The 22,537-nt window shown below is 39.8% G+C and overlaps 1 protein-coding gene across 2 annotated transcripts in view; it reads left to right on the forward strand.

The window, feature by feature from the left end:
- The first annotated feature begins 62 nt into the window (after nt 1–62).
- The window catches only part of LOC138855010 (huntingtin-like), a 76,455-nt gene continuing 53,980 nt past the window's right edge, over nt 63–22,537 (forward strand). For both annotated transcript variants that reach the window (XM_070101582.1, XM_070101583.1), the window contains exons 1-13: nt 63–201; nt 5,195–5,403; nt 6,369–6,564; nt 9,198–9,322; nt 10,739–11,225; nt 13,769–13,843; nt 14,237–14,354; nt 15,166–15,489; nt 16,294–16,439; nt 18,484–18,712; nt 20,198–20,382; nt 21,148–21,303; nt 21,446–21,651. In XM_070101582.1, coding sequence (XP_069957683.1) covers nt 5,210–5,403; nt 6,369–6,564; nt 9,198–9,322; nt 10,739–11,225; nt 13,769–13,843; nt 14,237–14,354; nt 15,166–15,489; nt 16,294–16,439; nt 18,484–18,712; nt 20,198–20,382; nt 21,148–21,303; nt 21,446–21,651 — 2,441 coding nt within the window. In that variant the 5' untranslated portion in view covers nt 63–201; nt 5,195–5,209. The remainder of the gene's footprint in view (nt 202–5,194; nt 5,404–6,368; nt 6,565–9,197; nt 9,323–10,738; nt 11,226–13,768; nt 13,844–14,236; nt 14,355–15,165; nt 15,490–16,293; nt 16,440–18,483; nt 18,713–20,197; nt 20,383–21,147; nt 21,304–21,445; nt 21,652–22,537) is intronic.

The raw sequence follows: 22,537 nt of genomic DNA on the forward strand, positions 1-22,537 counted from the left end.
ACGTTAGCGGGGTAAAAAAAGGGTTTTGTGTTGGTAGGAAAGCAAGTAACGGAATGGAGAGTGGGCCATATTGACAAGTGTTGGGCCACAACCACAACAAACTGCTGGCTGGCCACTGCTTTTTCCTGCTCCTGTGGCCTCTACATGGCTCCCACCACCCTCCACGCACGCTCTTACTGCCCCCACGCCACCCTCTCATAGGTAGTCCAGCTCTAGCTCCGGGGCCGCCCCCTGCAAGAAAACAGGAGGGCTGTTTACCCTGTGGGACAGTGTGTGGGACAGTTGTTATCCCCTTCCTGGGACAGTGTGGGGTTGTTATATACTGCCTGGGACAGTGTGGGGCTGTTATATACTGCCTGGGACAGTGTGGGGCTGTTATATACTGCCTGGGACAGTGTGGGGTTGTTATATACTGCCTGGGACAGTGTGGGGCTGTTATATACTGCCTGGGACAGTGTGGAGTTGTTATATACTGCCTGGGACAGTGTGGGGTTGTTATATACTGCCTGGGACAGTGTGGGGTTGTTATATACTGCCTGGGACAGTGTGGGGCTGTTATATACTGCCTGGGACAGTGTGGGGCTGTTATATACTGCCTGGGACAGTGTGGAGTTGTTATATACTGCCTGGGACAGTGTGGGGTTGTTATATACTGCCTGGGACAGTGTGGGGTTGTTATATACTGCCTGGGACAGTGTGGGGTTGTTATATACTGCCTGGGACAGTGTGGGGCTGTTATATACTGCCTGGGACAGTGTGGGGTTGTTATATACTGCCTGGGACAGTGTGGGGTTGTTATATACTGCCTGGGGCAGTGTGGGGCTGTTATATACTGCCTGGGACAGTGTGGGGCTGTTATATACCGCCTGGGACAGTGTGGGGCTGTTATATACTGCCTCCCCTCAAGGAAGGTTCCTTGATGTTGGTGAGGGGCTCTTGATTTAGGGAATTGGATCTGTGCTCCAGTTCCCCGACCCCTCAAGGAAGGTTCCTTGATGTTGGTGAGGGGCTCTTGATTTAGGGAATTGGATCTGTGCTCCAGTTCCCCGAATTAAGCCTGAATGCCTTCCACATCCCCCCCCAGGCGCTGTATAATCCTCCGGGTTTAGCGCTTCCCCCTTGATTATAATAATAATAATCCAGTTCCCCGAATTAAGCCTGAATGCCTTCCACATCCCCCCCAGGTGCTGTATAATCCTCCAGGTTTAGCGCTTCCCCTTGATTATAATAATAATAATAATAATATATACTGCCTGGGGCAGTGTGGGGCTGTTATATACTGCCTGGGGCAGTGTGGGGCTGTTATATACTGCCTGGGACAGTGTGGGGTTGTTACATACTGCCTGGGACAGTGTGGGGTTGTTATATACTGCCTGGGACAGTGTGGGGTTGTTATATACTGCCTGGGACAGTGTGGGGCTGTTATATACTGCCTGGGACAGTGTGGGGTTGTTATATACTGCCTGGGACAGTGTGGGGTTGTTATATACTGCCTGGGGCAGTGTGGGGCTGTTATATACTGCCTGGGACAGTGTGGGATTGTTATATACTGCCTGGGACAGTGTGGGGTTGTTATATACTGCCTGGGACAGTGTGGGGTTGTTATATACTGCCTGGGACAGTGTGGGGTTGTTATATACTGCCTGGGGCAGTGTGGGGCTGTTATATACTGCCTGGGACAGTGTGGGGTTGTTATATACTGCCTGGGACAGTGGGGGGTTGTTATATACTGCCTGGGATAGTGTGGGGTTGTTATATACTGCCTGGGACAGTGTGGGGTTGTTATATACTGCCTGGGAGAGTGTGGGGTTGTTATATACTGCCTGGGATAGTGTGGGGTTGTTATATACTGCCTGGGATAGTGTGGGGTTGTTATATACTGCCTGGGATAGTGTGGGGTTGTTATATACTGCCTAGGATAGTGTGGGGTTGTTATATACTGCCTAGGACAGTGTGGGGTTGTTATACACTGCCTAGGACAGTGTGGGGTTGTTATATACTGCCTGGGACAGTGTGGGGCTGTTATACACTGCCTGGGATAGTGTGGGGTTGTTATATACTGCCTGGGACAGTGTGGGGTTGTTATACACTGCCTGGGATAGTGTGGGGTTATTATATACTGCCTGGGACAGTGTGGGGTTGTTATATACTGCCTGGGATAGTGGGGGGTTGTTACATACTGCCTAGGACAGTGTGATGTTGTTATACACTGCCTGGGACAGTGTGGGGTTGTTATATACTGCCTGGGATAGTGTGGGGTTGTTACATACTGCCTAGGACAGTGTGGGGTTGTTATACACTGCCTAGGACAGTGTGGGGTTGTTATATACTGCCTGGGATAGTGGGGGGTTGTTACATACTGCCTAGGACAGTGTGGGGTTGTTATACACTGCCTGGGACAGTGTGGGGTTATACACTGCCTAGGACAGTGTGGGGTTGTTATACACTACCTGGGACAGTGTGGGGTTATACACTGCCTGGGACAGTGTGGGGTTGTTATACACTGCCTGGGACAGTGTGGGGTTATACACTGCCTGGGACAGTGTGGGGTTATACACTGCCTGGGACAGTGTGGGGGTATTATACACTGCCTGGGACAGTGTGGGGTTGTTATGCACTACCTGGGACAGTGTGGGGTTGTTATGCACTGCCTGGGACAGTGTGGGGTTGTTATACACTACCTGGGACAGTGTGGGGTTGTTATGCACTGCCTGGGACAGTGTGGGGTTGTTATACACTACCTGGGACAGTGTGGGGTTGTTATGCACTGCCTGGGACAGTGTGGGGTTGTTATACACTACCTGGGACAGTGTGGGGTTGTTATACACTGCCTGGGACAGTGTGGGGTTGTTATACACTGCCTGGGACAGTGTGGGGTTGTTATGCACTACCTGGGACAGTGTGGGGTTGTTATGCACTGCCTGGGACAGTGTGTGGTTGTTATACACTACCTGGGACAGTGTGGGGTTGTTATGCACTACCTGGGACAGTGTGGGGTTGTTATGCACTACCTGGGACAGTGTGTGGTTGTTATACACTACCTGGTACAGTGTGTGTGGTTGTTATACACTACCTGGGACAGTGTGTGGTTGTTATACACTACCTGGGACAGTGTGGGGTTGTTATGCACTACCTGGGACAGTGTGGGGTTGTTATACACTGCCTGGGACAGTGTGTGGTTGTTATACACTACCTGGGACAGTGTGGGGTTGTTATGCACTACCTGGGACAGTGTGTGGTTGTTATACACTGCCTGGGACAGTGTGGGGTTGTTATGCACTACCTGAGACAGTGTGTGGTTGTTATACACTACCTGGGACAGTGTGTGGTTGTTATACACTACCTGGGACAGTGTGTGGTTGTTATACACTGCCTGGGACAGTGTGTGGTTGTTATACACTACCTGGGACAGTGTGTGGTTGTTATACACTACCTGGGACAATGTGTGGTTGTTATACACTGCCTGGGACAGTGTATGGTTATGCACTACCTGGGACAGTGTGTAGTTGTTATACACTGCCTGGGACAGTGTGTGGTTGTTATGTACTGCCTGGGACAGTATGTGGTTGTTATACACTGCCTGGGACAGTGTGGGGTTGTTATACACTACCTGGGACAGTGTGTGGTTGTTATACACTACCTGGGACAATGTGTGGTTGTTATACACTACCTGGGACAGTGTATGGTTGTTATACACTACCTGGTACAATTTGTGGTTGTTATACACTACCTCGGACAGTGTGGGGTTGTTATACACTGCCTGGGACAGTGTGGGGTTGTTATACACTACCTGGGACAGTGTGTGGTTGTTATACACTACCTGGGACAGTGTGTGGTTTTTATACACTACCTGGGACAATGTGTGGTTGTTATACACTACCTGGGACAGTGTGATGTTGTTATACACTACCTGGGACAGTGTGTGGTTGTTATACACTACCTGGGACAGTGTGATGTTGTTATACACTACCTGGGACAGTGTGTGGTTGTTATACACTACCTGGGACAGTGTGTGGTTGTTATACACTACCTGGGACAGTGTGTGGTTGTTATACACTACCTGGTACAGTGTGTGGTTGTTATACACTACCTGGGACAGTGTGATGTTGTTATACACTACCTGGGACAGTGTGTGGTTGTTATACACTACCTGGGACAGTGTGTGGTTGTTATACACTACCTGGGACAGTGTGTGGTTGTTATACACTACCTGGGACAGTGTGTGGTTGTTATACACTACCTGGGATAATGTGTGGTTGTTATACACTACCTGGGACAATGTGTGGTTTTTATACACTACCTGGGACAATGTGTGGTTTTTATACACTACCTGGGACAATGTGTGGTTGTTATACACTACCTGGGACAGTGTGTGGTTGTTATACACTACCTGGTACAATGTGTGGTTTTTATACACTACCTGGGACAATGTGTGGTTGTTATACACTACCTGGGACAGTGTGTGGTTGTTATACACTACCTGGGACAATGTGTGGTTGTTATACACTACCTGGGACAGTGTGTGGTTTTTATACACTACCTGGGACAATGTGTGGTTGTTATACACTACCTGGGACAGTGTGTGGTTTTTATACACTACCTGGGACAATGTGTGGTTTTTATACACTACCTGGGACAATGTGTGGTTGTTATACACTACCTGGAACAGTGTACAGAATGTTGGGTATACTTTGCCTGCCACAGTGTACGGGATGATTGTTATATCTTGCCATGGATAGTGAAGATCTATGGAACAGTTGCTAGTTCTCATGGACAGAAAATCTTGAAAACAATTGTTGTGTTCTGTTTCGTACAGGAAAAGTGTACAAAATGGTTATATCTGACAAGGACTGTGCACAGAGCGGTTGCTGTTCACTGTTGGGTATGAGGTGTGTGAAAAGGTTTTGATAATAAGTTATTACAAGGACCCCATTGGAAATAAGTCACTTTGACTTTTTTTGGGGTTATTTTGGGCAATCTACACATATACTACACTATGTATGATATAATTTATGTAACTATTTGTGTACTTGTTCCTAAATAAACTTACCTACTAAATGCAATAGTTGTTATACTTTGCAGAGAGGGACTTCAGCTGTGACCTTGGTGGAATGTAGACAACTAACTCTGCCCTGCCCTGAGCATTGGTGACCAACTAAGCTCGTAGTGAACTTAACTTTTATATCCTTCACAGGACTTGGAAAAAACCATGGCAGCCCTTGAGAAGTTGATTCGTGCCTTTGAGGCAGTAAAACTGTCCCAGGGAGGCAATGGTACAAATGGAGGTGCTCCCTCAATGACAGCAGCTGGGGCCCAGGCTGGCGAGCAACGCCCTGCAGAGCACCCCAGAACTATGGCCTCGCTAGCATCGTCACTGTCACAGCAGAGTCAGGGATTGCTCAGGTGAAGAGCATTGAATCAGTTCAAAGTATTAGTACATACTTAAATTGTACTATTGTTCATTTAGCTACCTCTCATTATTTGTATATTTAAAAAGCTACTTAATAACCCATGTCTAGTTCTTAAGTAATTTTTAAGCATTACGATTAGTCTTCCCAAAATGCATCACATGCTAGTAGCTTCCTTTTGTGCCTAACAATATTTGATTAAACTTGAACTGCATTACCTGTATAGTGAAGAAAAATAAAATTATTGTTATTATTAACTCAGTTTTTAAGTACGAATGTCTTGGATTCTGAATGGTCTTGAAATTACCTTCACTGTTAAATGAAATCATTAAAGCTTCCCTGTTTGAAAATAGTGTACTATACAGTGTTTACCTGAATAGGTGAATAATTAAATTACTATCAGTTGTTTTGTCAATAGGTGTTAAAAAGTACTGTATATAAAAAATATCATAAGCTATTTTATGAGATTTTGTACAGTCAAAGGTTGTCCATACAAATTTGTGAACTTCGGTATTTACATATTTTGACTGTCCAGTGCTTATATGAAAGGCAACAAGTGAATTGATTCAGTTATGCAATAGTTTTCTGGCTCAGTGGCTCTCCCATGCACCAGTCTCTGTTCCAGCCATTATTTCTATGAATGTCAGTGTTGTATTTACCAGATTAAAGTGATGTATTACAGATTTGGTCTTCGAAATAAAATGAACCAAAATTTATTAGGTAGACTTAACTCTGTATTATTTGTAGTTTCGAGCATCATGGGGTTTTATTGTATTCTCTATCAATCTGTGTATCTATCTATCTATATGTATATATATATATATATATATCTATATATATATATATATATATATATATATATATATATATATATATATATATATATATATATATATATATATATATATATATATATTAGTACTGTACACTGTAAATTAATTTTTTTATTTTCCTTGCCAGTAAAAAAGATCAAGTACTGAGTAGCAAAGAGAAAGCTTCCACATGTTCCATCATAGCTGATGCACTAGTTGGGGCTAAACCCACAGAGATACAGAAGTTGCTCTCAGTTGGCATAGAGACTTTGCTGCTGCTGACGGCTGATACGGATCCAGATGTCAGGATGAATGCCAATGAGTCACTGAATAGAGTTATCAGAGTAAGGCATTTTGAAAATTCATATTGATATTCACTGTTCTGTGTAAATTTTTTTTTTTTTGCTCTCTAGCCCTGGGTAGTCCAAATTAAATATGCCATGTTCCTGTTAATACTCATCTTTCAAGATGCCAGTAAGGTTTGTACTCTCACTGTCTGCTCTTTGACTGCCTTTTTCACCCAAAATGCTCTGTATAACTTAGGGGTGTTTCATGCAAGAGGTGTAATGTTATCCAAAATTGTACAAATAATGTATCGTGTAGATATAAATTGATTGATCGATTGATCAATTCAGGCGTCACCATTCTCTCTCTCTCTCTCTCTCGTCAACAACTGTGCACTTTCTATAGATGGTTATTGTAATTTTTCAGCATTTCTAGGGACCCTCTATTTGCCTTTGATATTTTTTGGCAGTACCTATTGCTTTTCAAGATGTTCTTTAAGGATGAATGTTTACTTTGCCTGAAACACCGGATTTATGATACCCATTTTGACTGCCCAGTTGTCCCACTGTCAGGGTGCACTAACTTGTTTGTTTGCGATGCTTCCTATATGTGGATAACTTAAGTGTAATGAACACTCGTCATTGTTCAATAATAACCCACATGGAGACAGAAACTCTGAAGATTAACTGATGTGTATATTTTGATATGTTGAGGGTAGAATGGTCCCTCATTTGGGGCCCATTTTTATTAGACTGTACCCATTTTTATTAGTGCTTTACCCCATATGACTACCTCCTTCTTTGGAGGGCTTGACACCCCTGTGTGCTCACTTTATAGGGGTACTCTGTTGCCTGCTGCCTCAGGCTTAGGTTCATAGGGGGTTAGCCAGCTACATTCCCGGGTTCTGGGGGCTCCTCATAACCCAGGTTTCAGCAGCTTGTCTATCTACTCTGTCTGGTACCTAGGAATGGCATGATGTGATGCACTTTGAGGCCCCCTTTATTTCCGAGAGCCTTGTTCATATATCTTGACTACATTCTATGTACTACATTGGACAGGGATTCTTACATTTGATGCCACAGGCTGTTTCACAATGGCCAACACTGTCTTTTTGACTAAAGCTCTTGCTCTCCTTTAATTTTGAAGAGTTTCTTTTTCTTCTCCAGGATCTACCAAGTACTGTACTCCAAGGAAAGTTGTGTCTTCTGACTCTTTTACTCTGCATTTCAGTATACAGGAGGGCCCCATTCTTATAACTGTTGTGTTCCTGATACCTTGGCAATAAGTGAAAATCACTGGCAGGTGGAAAAAGAGTAGTTTTTCAATACTGAATGCATCTAAAACACCTGATAATGTGTTTACACTTTTTTTTTTTTTTCAACAAGTCGGCCGTCTCCCACCGAGGCAGGGTGACCCAAAAAAGAAAGAAAATCCCCAAAAAGAAAATACTTTCATCATCATTCAACACTTTCACCACACTCACACATTATCACTGTTTTTGCAGAGGTGCTCAGAATACAACAGTTTAGAAGCATATACATATAAAGATACACAACATATAAAATGCCCTAGTAACCCCTTCTGCTGTAAACTGTAAAAGGAGAAACCAATATGTGTTGAAAGAAAGAAAGAAGACCCAAACCCCTCCTTTAAAGTGCAGGCATTGTACTTCCCATTTCCAGGACTCAAGTCCGACTTATCATATATTAAGTACAGCCAGGCATAAAAAAACAGATGCATAAGTAAAATATGTACACACTACATACAATACTTACCTTAAAATATGACTTTAGTTGCCTTTCCCTTGTGAAACATGGCAGAAAAGTGGAAAAAGCACTGAATATAATGAACAATGGTTCAGTTGAAAAACCACTGAAAATGTGGAACACCAAAAAGAGGGTGTCAAATATGCAGAGCCTTAATGTACCTTGATCTACGCTTAAGGTGAAGTTCCTGTCCAGAATTTGCTTTCCCAACTGTCCTCTAGAAGTCCTATTATGCTTAGTTTTATAACATTATTTTACCTTTATATTGATGGATGCACTATGTGGGTGTGCCTATGCTTGTTGCTCCTCTTATCATAATAAGTAACAGGTTGTGGTTGTAAATGACAGCATAACAACTTTATAAATAAAATGCCATAACCCAAATACTGCATCTTATTTACATACTGTTGGTATATTCTGCTATTGTATTGCCAAGTTATGTCTGGACATAAAGATGGCATTTGGCCTTGTTGGGGAATAGAGAGCTGAGAATCTGTGTGAATGAGGTGTGGCAAATATTAGGTGGCCCCCAGGACATCATTTATTACTTAAAGTGTAGTGACAGTGGGATACATTCATTACAGTAGCTATTAAAAAAATAAATCCCAACGAACTACAGTAACTCTAGACTATATTTTACTTTCTCAGTCAATAAACAGAACTGTATGTTTTGGCTGTATTACTCTTAAACAAGCTCTTAATTTTTTCTGGAATATATTAATTAAGTCACATTTTTTTTATTCTGCATGAAATGTATACAGTATATGTATATGCATTATTGTAACTGCTCCAAAAAATTGTAAATTATATATTGTTCCATAATCTTCAATGTCTGTCATCCTTTTATGTTTGTATTTCTAAGTTAAAATTGTTTCATTACTTTATAAATCAATAAGAGAGATTTATATATGCATGGCAAATTTCAGAGTCTGTCAGAAACTCAGTTGGGCAAAATTCAAGTTGAACTGTACAAGGAAATCAAGAAGAATGGGTCGGTGAGGAGCCTGCGGGCGGCTCTGTCTAGATTTGCTGCACTGTGCCATCACATCAGGTGTGTATCTTGCAGCAGACTCTTTAACTAACAAAAAGGCACAATACTGTGACCGGAACAATACACAATATCTGTCTGCTGGCCTATATATACTGCCCCCTTCTCTCCTTTATGTTAGTGTGACTGTAAATGGTCCAAGTCTGACCAAAACGTCGTCTTAAGCTCCTCTCTCTTATATGTGGGTTATTAGTGTATTGAGTAGAATCTTTTTCTTTGCTGAAGTGATGTATGGTTGTTATTGAGAATACTGGGGCTGTGGAGTCTGCACATAAAAGCTTCGACTCTGACTCCTTTATTTATGGCACCTCCAACTCCAGCTCCTTTAATTACATTTTATGAACTCCAATTCCAACTTCAGTAACCCAAGAATTGCTTCCAACTCCGACTCCACGACTCCGACTCCATATCTTTGGAGTATACTATCCGGAATTTTGTATTGCCTATGTATTCAAATTTTTTTTTTACCCTTTCAAGGTACCAAGATGCTGATGAGAGGCTTTTGATCTGATGAATTGGAGCCACCCTCCCTTTTATTGAATCAAACTTCTATTCCCCAGGCACTGTATGATCCCCATGGGTTTAGTGCTTCGAAGTTAATATACAGTAACAATAATGCTGCACTTGAAAATAATTGAAATTATGTATGAGACAGAGTGGGTAATCTAAATGACTTGAACTCTACAGGTTTTGGGTCAACTGAGCTCATGGATTGATGAATGGATGCTGAATTTTTTTAATGCACTGGCTGTCTCCCACCTAGAAACATCATTTATTCAAGTCTTGCTAACTTGTTTCCCTGAATCCCTTCATAAATGTTACCTTGCTCACACTCCAACCATAAAACCAACTTGTCTGCACTCAGTCTGATCTATAACACACTCACATGGAATTTATAGTATACAAAATGATAATAGGGAAGTGGGTTATAATCCTTACTCTCTTAGTCATGCATGTTGTAAGGAAAATAAGTCACTTTGTCTGACTTTGGATTTTTTTTCTTTTTTTTCAACAAGGCGGCCATCTCTCACTGAGGCAAGGTGACCCAAAAAGAAAGAAAATCCCCTAAAGGAAAATACTTTCATCGTCATTCAACACTTTCACCTCACTCACACATAATCAATGTCTTTGTAGAGGTGCCCAGATACAACAGTTTAGAAGCATTGGATTATCCTATGTAATTTGTACTATGTATGATAATTGTACTTATGTGTACCTGTGCCTAAGTAAACTTACTGGCATGAGCTTTGAGCAAGATGGTCTGTATGATATTTACCCATAGGTAAATATCATACAGACCATCTGATATTTAAAGTTGCTTAAGTCCAGGTTTATACTCTGTCATAATCCTGTGTGTCTGTATTTTTCTGTTGTATCTTTCTTAAAAATCATTATAATCACTTTAATTTTTTTTTTCAGGCCTCAGAAAGGTCGAGCCTACGTTCAAAACCTTTTACCATACGTGACACGAATGGCTCGCCGGCCAGAAGAACCCCTGTTAGAAACACTTGCTGCTGCTCTTGAAAAAATTATGCCAACTCTTGGTCATTTCACTAATGACAATGAAATTAAGAATCTTCTTAAGGCATTTCTTCCCAATCTTAGCCACACCTCCTCGGCTGTCCGCCGCTCAGCCGTATCCTCTCTCACAGTTCTCTGCCGTCATTCTCGGAAGCCGCCAATGTTCCTGGGCTGGCTGCTGAGCACCATTCTGCAGATCCTGGTACCAGTCCAAAATGATATACCAACAAGCCAAGCTCTTGGCTGCCTTCTGTGCCTACGCTCATTGGTGCCTCATATAGGGGAACTATGTGCTCCTGTTATACCCTCAGATACACACCATGCACACCATACCACTCATCTACACCCGGCAGAGTATACTGTCTCATATGATCAGATGCTTCAGGTAAGCATTAGAATTTTTGGTAAATTAGACACATGTACAACACTTGGGTATCTTTATTGTGGAAATGTTTCTCCCTACAGCTGCATCATCAATCCAGTACAAAGAGGATTAGTGAATTTTCAGATCTTCACTGTTCTTCTTTGTACTGGACTGATGAAGCCACTGTGTGGTAAAATGTTTCTACAGTAAAGACACCCAAATTTTGCACATGTGTGTAATTGATCAACTTGTCTGCTCTTTGAACCATTCATCTACATTAGAATTTGTGCTCATACAATATACGTTTTTTATCAAGGTTATGATCAGTATAAGAGGGAGATGAAATTTTTTTTTATTTGTAGTTTCATCATTCATCGAAGAAAAAGGTTCAAGGAAGGTACCTTAATTGTGAGGTAGTTTCTTAGATCAAATCTGATTACCTCTCACTCTCCAGGTGTTGTATGACCCATAAGAGTTTAGTGCTTTGTAAGAATATAATAATAATCATGTAAAAAAGGTTGGAAACTAAGAGTTTAGCACATGTGTGAAAAACTTTGAATCAGGATTTGTTTTTATTGACAGCATGAAAGAATAACAAGATGGGGAGGGAGTAAACATTCATTTTATTGTATTAAATAGTACAGTGGAACATTACCTATGGAGGCAAAGAAGGGAATGTATAAGAGTATAGTGGTTCCAACACTCTTATATGGGTGTGAAGCTTGGGTTGTAAATGCTGCAGCGAGGAGCTGGCTGGAGGCAGTGGAGATGTCCTGTCTAAGGGCAAAGTGTGGTGTAAATATTAGGGGGAGAATTCGTAGTGTGGAAATTAGGAGGTGTGGAGTTACAAAAAGTATTAGTCAGAGGGCTGAAGAAGGGCTGTTGAGGTGGTTTGGTCATTTTGAGAGAATGGAACAAAGTAGAATGACTTGGAAAGCGTATAAATCTGTTGGGAAAGGAAGGCGGGGTAGGGGTCATCCTTGAAAAGGTTGGAGGGAGTGGGTAAAGGAGGTTTTGTGGGCGAGGGGCTTGGTCTTCCAGCAAGCATGCGTGAGCATGTTAGATAGGAGTGAATGGAGACGAATGGTTTTGGGGGCCTGACGAGCTGTTGGAGCATGTATAGGGTAACATTTTGTGAAGGGATTCAGGGAAACCGGTTAGCCGGACTTGAGTCCTGGAAATGGAAAGTCCAATGCCTGCACTTTAAGGGAGGACTTTGGGATATTGGCAATTTGGAGGGATGTCTAACAGCTGTTGTATCTGAATGCCTCTACAAAGACAGTGGTTATGCTTGTGATGGTGAAAGTGTTGAATGATAATGAAAGTTTTTTCTTTCTTTTTGGGTTTTTCTTTCTTTTTTGGGTCACCCTGCCTTGGTGGGAAAAAAAGAACCCCTATATCTGTGGGTCTGGTTTCCACGGTTTCTGTTATCCAGGGTTTACTGTGGCCAGAAAATTAGCCTTAATTTTGCTTAATAATGACATTAAAGCAGAAAAGTAGTAGTGTTGGTAGTTTTTTGAAGCCTAAGAGAAGCTATGAAGTGTTTCCTGTCAGTGAAAAAGTCCTAATTCTCCACTTATTGTGCATAATTTACCAATTAAACTTTATCTTAGGTAAGTACGTAAACAAAAATGACTTACATAATGTATAGGGTTTACTACTATCCATGGTTTCGGGCATCTACAGTAGGTCTTGGAATGTATCCCCTGCAAATACATGGGGGACTACTGTAATAATTTTGCTTAAAAAAGTCTCATGGGTCATTGAAGTTTTTCCCTTTTAATTTATGATTTATTTATTTTTTCAGCAAACCGGCCATATCCCACTGAGGCAGGGTGACCTAAAAAGAAAAATGAAGGTTTCTCTTTTTAAATTTAGTATTGTATACAGGAGAAGGGGTTACTAGCCCCTTGTTCCCAGCATTTTAGTCGCCTCTTATAACACACACAGCTTATGTAGGAAGAGTTCTGTTCCACTGATCCATGGAGTAAATTTTAGTTATATTACATATTTATTTTGTAGGAAGATAAATTTATTTATTGCTTTTTTAATGTATTATAGTCTTCCTTCATGAGATGAAACCTAAAATCTTGAAGGACTTGTTATGATTATATTTTGTGTTGATTTGAAAATAGAATCAATAGGAATAATATCCACAGTTATTGGGTGTCCAAGATTTTGTAGATAAATAGTCATTTTGCCTTCATAGGGAAGTGGAGAAGAATCCTTCCTTCGTTAGTCATGTGTGTCGTAAGAGGCGACTAAAATACCGGGAGCTAGGGGCTAGTAACCCTTTCTCCTGTATAAGTTGCTAAATGTAAAAAAGAAGAAAAACTTTTGTTCCTTCTTTTTTGAGTCACTCTGCCTTGGTGGGAGACAGCCAGTGTGTTTAGAAAACAAAAAAATAGTCATTTGATCTATTCATGGCTTGCAGATGCAGAGTTAGAAGAGATAAGGAAAGGCCATGGGGGAGAAGTTCATGAATATGATGCATAATGTGTCATGCTAGATATTTATAGTGAGTTGAGGTATCCTGGTGTGTTAATACTTTTGTCTTGTTTCAGGTTTATGAATTATGTCTTCATTTTAGCAAATCTTCGGATCACAACATAGTCACTGCAAGTTTAGAAACACTTCAGGTGAGTACTCACTGTGTTTACAACTTCCTTGAATGTAGTCAGTTCACAGTGAAATGCATTGTAAATTATTTGAAAGTTTTGTGGTCACAGTGGTGGTCCATGCTAACTTCCCTATGGTATTGAGAAAAATACCTAGTTGGTTGAATCTTAGAGCCAGCTGGCCAAGTGGTTAATGCACTGGCCTGGGTTCAACCCTCACTCATTCCATGGTTTAGTTGAATGTTTTGTGTTTCCTGATACTTCTTTGGTATTTGTTGTTCATACAGCTTGTGTGTTCTTTGGCAGTTCTGGTACTGTATCTATCAGAACATTTCAACATTTTAAACATGTTATAAACATAAAGTGCCTTTGTTCCACACTGATCACCATGTTGTATTTCAAAATGTCCTGCAGACACTGCTTCAGAACCCACCAGTAGCTCTCCTCCTGACTCTCACTTCTCCTGAGGGGATCACACGCTCGAGGATCATGGCTGATCCTCGAGCTAGTCTGCTTTCATCAAGAGTGTCCAGTGAGTGAGCTTTATGGATATATATATATCTATATATTAATTAATAAATGCATGATTGAAGACTGCTATTTTAAGAATAGGGAGCTAGTATTACTAAATCATATCACATGGTCAGTAGCTGAAAAGGCTATAATACATGGCAGAATGTCAGGATGCTACTCAGTTGACAGACACCAGAGTACCTATTTACTGTACTGATATATGAATGTGTAAGACTTGCCCATATATATCTACTCATCTGGGATTGAACCAGGGTCTTTTAGTTGTGAGCTGAAAGTGTTACCACTGAGCTACTAACCACTGAATTTATATGTGATATGCCTTTAGTGTGATGATGTCATCTGTATTTATATGCATGAATCCTGGAATGTACATGACAAAAATTGATGACCCCCTCACAGGAGGTTTCTTGATTCTGGCAAGGGGCTCTTGATCGAAGGAATTGAACTAATGCTCCAATTCCTTGAATTAAGCCTGAATTCCATCTGTTAAACCATGATTGTGTTTTCTTTAATCTGATGTGAATATTCACCTTTTTTTTATGTAGTAAGCTTCCAGTTCAGGGCATTTGTTTCTTTTGGGTATATTTTTTGTTATACTGTATTTTGCAACTAAAAGTTTTGATCATTTTATTTTTTTGACAAAATTAATGTACAGACAACTTTTACAAATTGTTTAGTGTGCTTGAATCTTCATTAACAGAAGGGTTTTGGGTGTACTTACAATTTTGGTAGCTTATGTAGATACGGAAGTTATGCGCCTGATATCTCATTCTTTCAGTTCATTGATAAATATTGTTTTCTTCTTTCAGGTCAGATCAGTGTGGCTCCATCACTGTTTGAAGAGGATAACTTATTATTAGATCTGGAAGGTGGCAGTGGGAGAGTTAGTATGGACATGGACACCCCTGATGAAAAACTCGATTTTGAGGAGAGTACAAAAGAAGAAGATGACAAAGGAGGAGGAGGAGGAGGAGGAGGAGGGGGAGGGGGAGGTGGAATAGGAGGAGGAGGAGGAGGAGGAGGAGGAGGAAGTGGAGGAAGCACAGAAGTACAGCCAGCTGACACTGCTGTAGATGAAACTGATAGTAGAGTTAGTGCTTTATACTCCAGCATTGAAATTGGAAAACTTACAGGTGTGTTTATGCAAACTCCCACTGTTTCCTGATTCAAGATCTATGTATTTGCTCTTTTTCTTACATAGTATATAAAGCTGGTTTCTGAGATACATATACAGAATGTGACATTTCCAGCATTTACTCAAAGATTGTTTTAAAAATGCTGTAAAAAATTTTTTTTGCTTGATTAAAGTGCTTGAAGAGTGTGTGTTAATATTAAAGGTGTTTTTGAAAGAGGAGAAAATTGTAGTTGAGAGGATTTGGTCATGTGGAAAAGTTAAGCAAGATTTAACAAAAAAAGGCACAATACCTGGAGGGTGTTGCAGGGGTCATCACCCCCTGGCTTGGTCGTAAACATCAGATGAATGGAAGATGTACGGAATTTCTGACGAAGGATTGAAAGGATGTTGTGAATGAGGTGTTGAGGGGTCGGGAATTGAACATCCAGCAAGCGTGTATGAGTACATTAGATCAGGATGGTGGCAAGAGATGCTTGGAATTTGGTGTTATGTTGGAGTACCTACAGTTTTGTCATCTGGTGGGTGTATTACTGTATGATCTAGTAGGTATGTTACTGTATGATTTAGTGGGAATGTTGCTGTACAATTTAGTGGGTGTGTTCCTATATGATTTCATGAGTATGTTACTGTATGATTTAGTGGTTGTATTCCTGTATGATTTAGTGGGTGTGTTATTATATAATTTAATGGGTGTCTTACTGTATGATTTAGTATATCAGCATTAGACCATGATTTTTTTCTGTACCTTTCCATTTTCTATTTTTTTTTTTTTGCTATTATATTTTTTCAACGTGTGTTACAGATACCTCTGTGCTTTTTGGTAGAGGAGAGATAAATTTAAATGGTGAGAAACGTTGCATTGAACGTGACAAGAGGAAACACATTTACCACATATCATCTCATTCTCATAATAAATCCCTAGAAGACAAATCAGTCTCCATTGATAAGGTAGGTCCTGGTTCAAAGTAAGATAAATTTTTGTCTTCTTCTTCTTTCAACAAACTGGCCATATCTCACCAAGGCAGGGTGGGCCAAAAAGAAAAACAAAAGTTTCTCTTTTTGAATCCAGTAATTTATACAAAAAAAGGGGTTACTAGTCCCTTGCTCCCGGCATTTTAGTCACCTCTTGTGACACACATGGCTTACGGAGGAAGAATTCTGTTCCACTTCCCCATGGAGAAATTTTTGTCAATAATTTAAATACATATAAAAAAATACGAGCAGCTTGTTGTGACTGTACATTACAAAATGAAAGGCTTTGTAAAAAGAAATATAGTCACTGTGAGGGGTATATTTTATGAAAGTGTTGGAGATAGGTTTTTTTTATTTTTAGAAATTCTTGAAAGAACCATAAGGAAGATTCATGGAAGACTGAGGTTACTCTCTCTGGCTTAAACCTCTAGAGCAGAGGTTCTTAACTGGGGGTATGGGAACCAAATAATGGGAATATGGGACTCGATCTTTGAAAATTTAAAAAAAAAAAGTTGTGGTTAAATTTGAATAAAATATCAGCTGTTCTGTTCCTGCCTCTCCATTTGTAAAATAGAACCAAGCCATAACGGCTTGACAAAGCACCTGGAGAACGGAATGTTGCCACAGTAAAATGCCACATTAGTTGCACTTGTATCCTTTTACCTAACATAAAACCAAGCTATTGACATCTTTTGAAGTCATACTGGTACCTAATAGGACTGGTGGTGATGGTGATGATTTCAACAGTTTAGTGAAGGGGGTATGGGGACATATTGAGAAATCCATTAGGGTCTGTAATTATGAAAAGGTTAAGAACTCCATCTCTTAGAGATAATGGTAAACATTGATTTATTGACTATAGACAGCTGAATTGTTTATTAGAGTGCTTTTTGTTTAGTGGAAGAGGCAAAAATATATACCATTTTGCTTGACACATTATTTGATTAGAATGATAAGATGTTGGATTTATTAATGAATAATGTTGCCTTTATTCAAGTGAAAGTTCTAGATGTATTTCACAGTAATGTAAAATGTTCTTTTGTAGGATTAGTTATACCCTTTTTTTATATATATTCAGAGGCACTTTGTTTATGCCTGCTCTTTCTCAGGCAATTTGAGTGCATATTATTGTCTTAACATTTTTGTTAAATTTAGGTAGTAGGTTGGTAGACAGCAGCTGCCCAGGGAGGTACCACCATCCTGCCAAGTGAGTGTAAAATGAAAGCCTGTAATTGTTTTACATGATGGTAGGATTGCTGGTGTCTTTTTTCTGTCTCATAAACATTTAAGATTTCAGGTACATCTTGCTACTTCTACTTACACTTAGGTCACACTACACATACATGTACAAGCATATATATACACACCCCTCTGGGTTTTCTTCTATTTTCTTTCTAGTTCTTGTTCTTGCTTATTTCCTCTTATCTCCATGGGGAAGTGGAACAGAATTCTTCTTCCGTAAGCCATGCGTGTTGTAAGAGGTGACTAAAATGCCGGGAGCAAGGGGCTAGTAACCCCTTCTCCTGTATATACAGTGGACCCCCGGTTAACGATATTTTTTCACTCCAGAAGTATGTTCAGGTGCCAGTACTGACCGAATTTGTTCCCATAAGAAATATTGTGAAGTAGATTAGTCCATTTCAGACCCCCAAACATACACGTACAAACGCACTTACTTAAATACACTTACATAATTGGTCGCATTCGGAGGTAATCGTTATGCGGGGGTCCGCTGTATTAATAAATTTAAAAGGAGAAACTTTCATTTTTCCTTTTGGGCCGCCCCGCCTCGGTGGGATACGGCTGGTACGTTGAAAGAAAGAAAGATTTTTGTTAAAAGTTTCACAAATTTGAATAATGTTATTTCAGCTAAATATTGTGTGAAATTAATACAAAGGTTTATAGCAACAATAATGTGGTAATTTAATAATAACAAATGTCTAAAAAACTGCACAATAATAGGTTTAATTCTTAATAAGTTTTAGGATAATTATTAAATGTGATTTCTGTTGTCCTGCAGCCAAGTGGTTCAGTTGGCTCTTTCTTGGATGAAGATCTTCCTGTACGGTATCTCGTACGATACCTGACTTCCTCATTCCTTTTATCTGGGCATGCTGGGTTATTAGTTCCTGACCGGGCAGTCCGAGTGAGCGTCAAAGTGTTGGCTCTTAACTGTGTAGGGTTGGCTGTGATGGTGATGCCTTCTCTGATGGCTGAACCTCTCTATACAGATGCAATTGGAGAATTGGGTAAGTCACTAGTTTCTGACAGTGAGTTGATTGCATTTTTGTTTGCAGTGTAATTAGGGTATTTTCTGTGGTAATATTGGTAAGTTAATAATAAGACAGTATAATACAGTAACTGGAACCGGCTGGGTTTGATTAGTACTTGAGGTACTGAGGCAAATTCTTGGGTAGTTGTGGAAAAAGGTTGGACAAATACATGGGTGGTTTTTATAAGGACTTGCCTTGTATGGGCCAGTAGGCCTTCTGCAGTGTTCCTCCATTCTTATGTTCTTATGAAACGTATGATGATGTTTCAGTCCGACTTGGACCATTAACAAGTTGGACGGAAATGTCATCACAAGTTTCATTCTCCTATGTGTCGGTATTTGTGTATTGGTGAGTAGCTTTTATTCCGATAGGTTAGGGATGGTGAGTTAGTCATGATGATAAATTGATTGGGTTGTTGCTGTTAAAATTAACAAGTAATTTATTAAATTATTTTGTTCTTCCAAAGACTTCCTGACTCACAAATTAAACATTTACATAGAAAATCCAAGTTCAGAATCCTGTAATATTTTGATCATGATTTTGCATTAGTTAGAATTTTGTCTAAAACAATTGATAAAAGAAGATTAACAAAATTTAGCATTAATACTAAGCTTGAAGAAAACTGGTAGAAAAATTGTGCCAGGTTACAGTAATTTAAGATTAAGGCACATATGCATTAGTTTCACCTACTGTGTTGGCAAAACGTTTTATCAATAAAGATACCCAGCTGTTGCACATGTCCTAATCTTCAACTTGTTGGTTTTTTAAACTGTTTTCAACAATAAGGACAACATGGCATGATTAACATGCAATGTGAATTGTGTATTGTATATTGGGAAGCAAATCCAGAGTTATACTAACTGGATGAGTTAATGTAGCTATGGATGTGCATTGCCATGGACAGCAGTTCGGTTCCTAGTATGCCTTAAAGAATTTGTTACTTGTATGATATGGTGAGATTCTCATTTTAAACAGTCTAAATGTTATTAGGAGAATATATAGTTAATTGACCATTCAGGGTGTATGGCATACTATGAAGCAAAACATTATTGCTTGAAGCATAACCCTTAAACTGTCCAAACAGATTTACGATCACATGCGTAGTGCTCCAAAAGTAGATCTACCTTTTTTTTTTTACGTATTTTCAAATATAACAAAAAAAAAATAGATCAAGTTTTTTTACACGTTTTCAAATGTAAAAAAAAAATGATCTTCATTTTTTTACATACTTTCAAATGTTGAAAAAAATGTAGAGCTACTTTTGGACAGCTTAAGGGTTAAGTAGAAGACAATTTTGTACGAGAGCCTTACAGATACTATTTTGCATTAATTCTTTCATTAGTAAATATGGCCCAATTTTTTTAAAATGACTAGCATTGTTTTAATTGTATAGTCTTCTAATCTCCTGACACACAACTTTGCTCATGCACACCATAATATGCGACTCTCTCATTGTTTCAGAGCTACAGCAACACATTGATGATGTTTTGAGGTTTCATAGTCATTCCGACCCTCAGCTTGGAGCAAGTGTGGGCACTGTCATTGGACAGTTCATTCGTGCCAGTCTTGTCCATGGATGTGGACAGTATAATGACTTTGGTCGACCGGGGTTACCTTTATCTTCACTTCTTGAAGTCCTTTGCAAGGTTAGCACATGGCTGTCTTGCTTGCATGTCAGAAATCTGATTTGAATTAAAAATTCTGAATTTGTGAAGAAATTTGTGTAAGAGAGATATTGTTGCATTTATTTGCAGCAAGTATTAATGTCTTATTATACATACAGTTTATAATTGCCTCTTGAATATCCTGATTTAGTATAAAGACAATTGTAAGGTATGGTTTGAGAGATGGAAATAGATAGATATACTGTATATGACACATGGAGGCATTCCTCTCCATTTGTTTGGGAATCAGTTTTGAGATCTTTGAACATCACTGGGACTACAGTCACTGGGGTAATTTAAGCTCTTGGATGAAAAATGAGGATTGTGAAGAGAAAATGTTTTTCTAAATTTACTTATAATATTGGTATCTTTTTTTTTCAACACATTGGCTGTCTTCCACCAAGTCTAAGTGGCCCAGAAAAGAAAGAAACGGTTTCACCATCATTCACACATAATCACTGTTTTTGTAGAGGCACTCAGATATGACAGTTTAGATGTCACTCCAGACAGTCATTATAAATATAGGATACAAAGAATTCTGCAGCAGTTGTTTAACACAGTGTAAACAGCTTTCTCCAAAGAACTATAGCTGTCCTCCCCTTCCTTGACTCAAACTTGATTTCAGTACCTTTCATTCCCCAGAGGATTTATAAGTTTTGTGGGGTTTAGCGCTTTCCCATGAGTATACCGGGTACTATTACTACTAGCAATATATAGAATGAAAATTAATATATTGTATCATTACAGTTGCTTGTACACGAGTCAAGTGTAACAGCACGTGGAGCTCTGGGTGGTCTGGGGCTCTGCCTGGGTGAGCTACTTCACTCGTTGCATGCCGCAGTCATACTGTCTGTTTTACCGCATTTGGTAAATACAGCCTCAAATCTATATTGGTTGGTCAAAGTAAGTTACTTTGTATGAGTTCTAGTATTATTATTTTACGATTTTAAAATACACAGTTCCATATTTGTGTACGTAATCAAAGTCATGATTTACATTCATGTTTGGTGTGTATCTTGCTGTGTCAACAGTATTCATATTTCAGGTTGAACTGTGTGATCTCCTCTCAGGATTGCCTCTGAGTTATACAGACCATGTAGAGAGTAGCAGCAGCTACAGCACTACAGGAAGTTCCATTCCACTTAGACCTGCCGACAGGTTTTCTCATCGTGTATTAACAGCAGTTCTTATTCCTCTCCTGGCCGATCAGGACCCCAGAGTTCGTTCAGCAGCTGCTTCAGCTTGTGTCAAGTAAGTTAAGTACGAGAATTTTGTCAGCTGACACCTGTTGGAGTGTGAGCAGGGTAATATTTAGTGAAGGGATTCAGGGAAACCGGTTATTTTCATATAGTCGGACTTGAGTCCTGGAAATGGGAAGTACAATGCCTGCACTTTAAAGGAGGGGTTTGGGATATTGGCAGTTTGGAGGGATATGTTGTGTATCTCTATGCGTATATGCTTCTAAACTGTTATATTCTGAGCACCTCTGCAAAAGCAGTGATAATGTGTGAGTGTGGTGAAAGTGTTGAATGATGATGAAAGTATTTTCTTTTTGGGGATTTTCTTTCTTTTTTTTGGGTCACCCTGCCTCGGTGGGAGATGACCGACTTGTTGAAAAAAAAAAAAAAAAAAAATATTTTTATATGTGTATGCTTCTAAACTGTGTATTCTGAGCACCTCTGCAAAAACAGTGATAATGTGCGAGTGTGGTGAAAGTGTTGAATAATGATGAAAGTATTTTCTTTTTGGGGATTTTCTTTATTTTTTGGGTCACCCTGCCTCGGTGGGAGACGGCCGACTTGTTGAAAAAAAAAAAAAAAATTGGACTTGAGTTCTGGAGGTGGGAAGTACAGTGCCTGCACTTTAAAGGAGGGGTTTGGGATGTTGGCTGTTTGGAGTGACAACTAAACTGTCGTATCTGGGCGCCTCTGCAAAGACAGTGAATATGTGTGAATGATGGTGAAAGTGTTGAATGATGGTGAAAATGTTTCTTTCATTTTTGGGTCACCCTGCCTCGGTGGGAGATGGCTGACATGCTAAACAAACAAAAAAAATATTTGGATCTTTACTGATATGTTATGGCAGGAAATTAATTAGTATGTACTGTCTATCACCAATCATTGAAAAATATCTGGAC

This window comes from Cherax quadricarinatus, chromosome 78, assembly GCF_038502225.1.
Source record: "Cherax quadricarinatus isolate ZL_2023a chromosome 78, ASM3850222v1, whole genome shotgun sequence".
NCBI classification, from domain to species: domain Eukaryota; kingdom Metazoa; phylum Arthropoda; class Malacostraca; order Decapoda; family Parastacidae; genus Cherax; species Cherax quadricarinatus.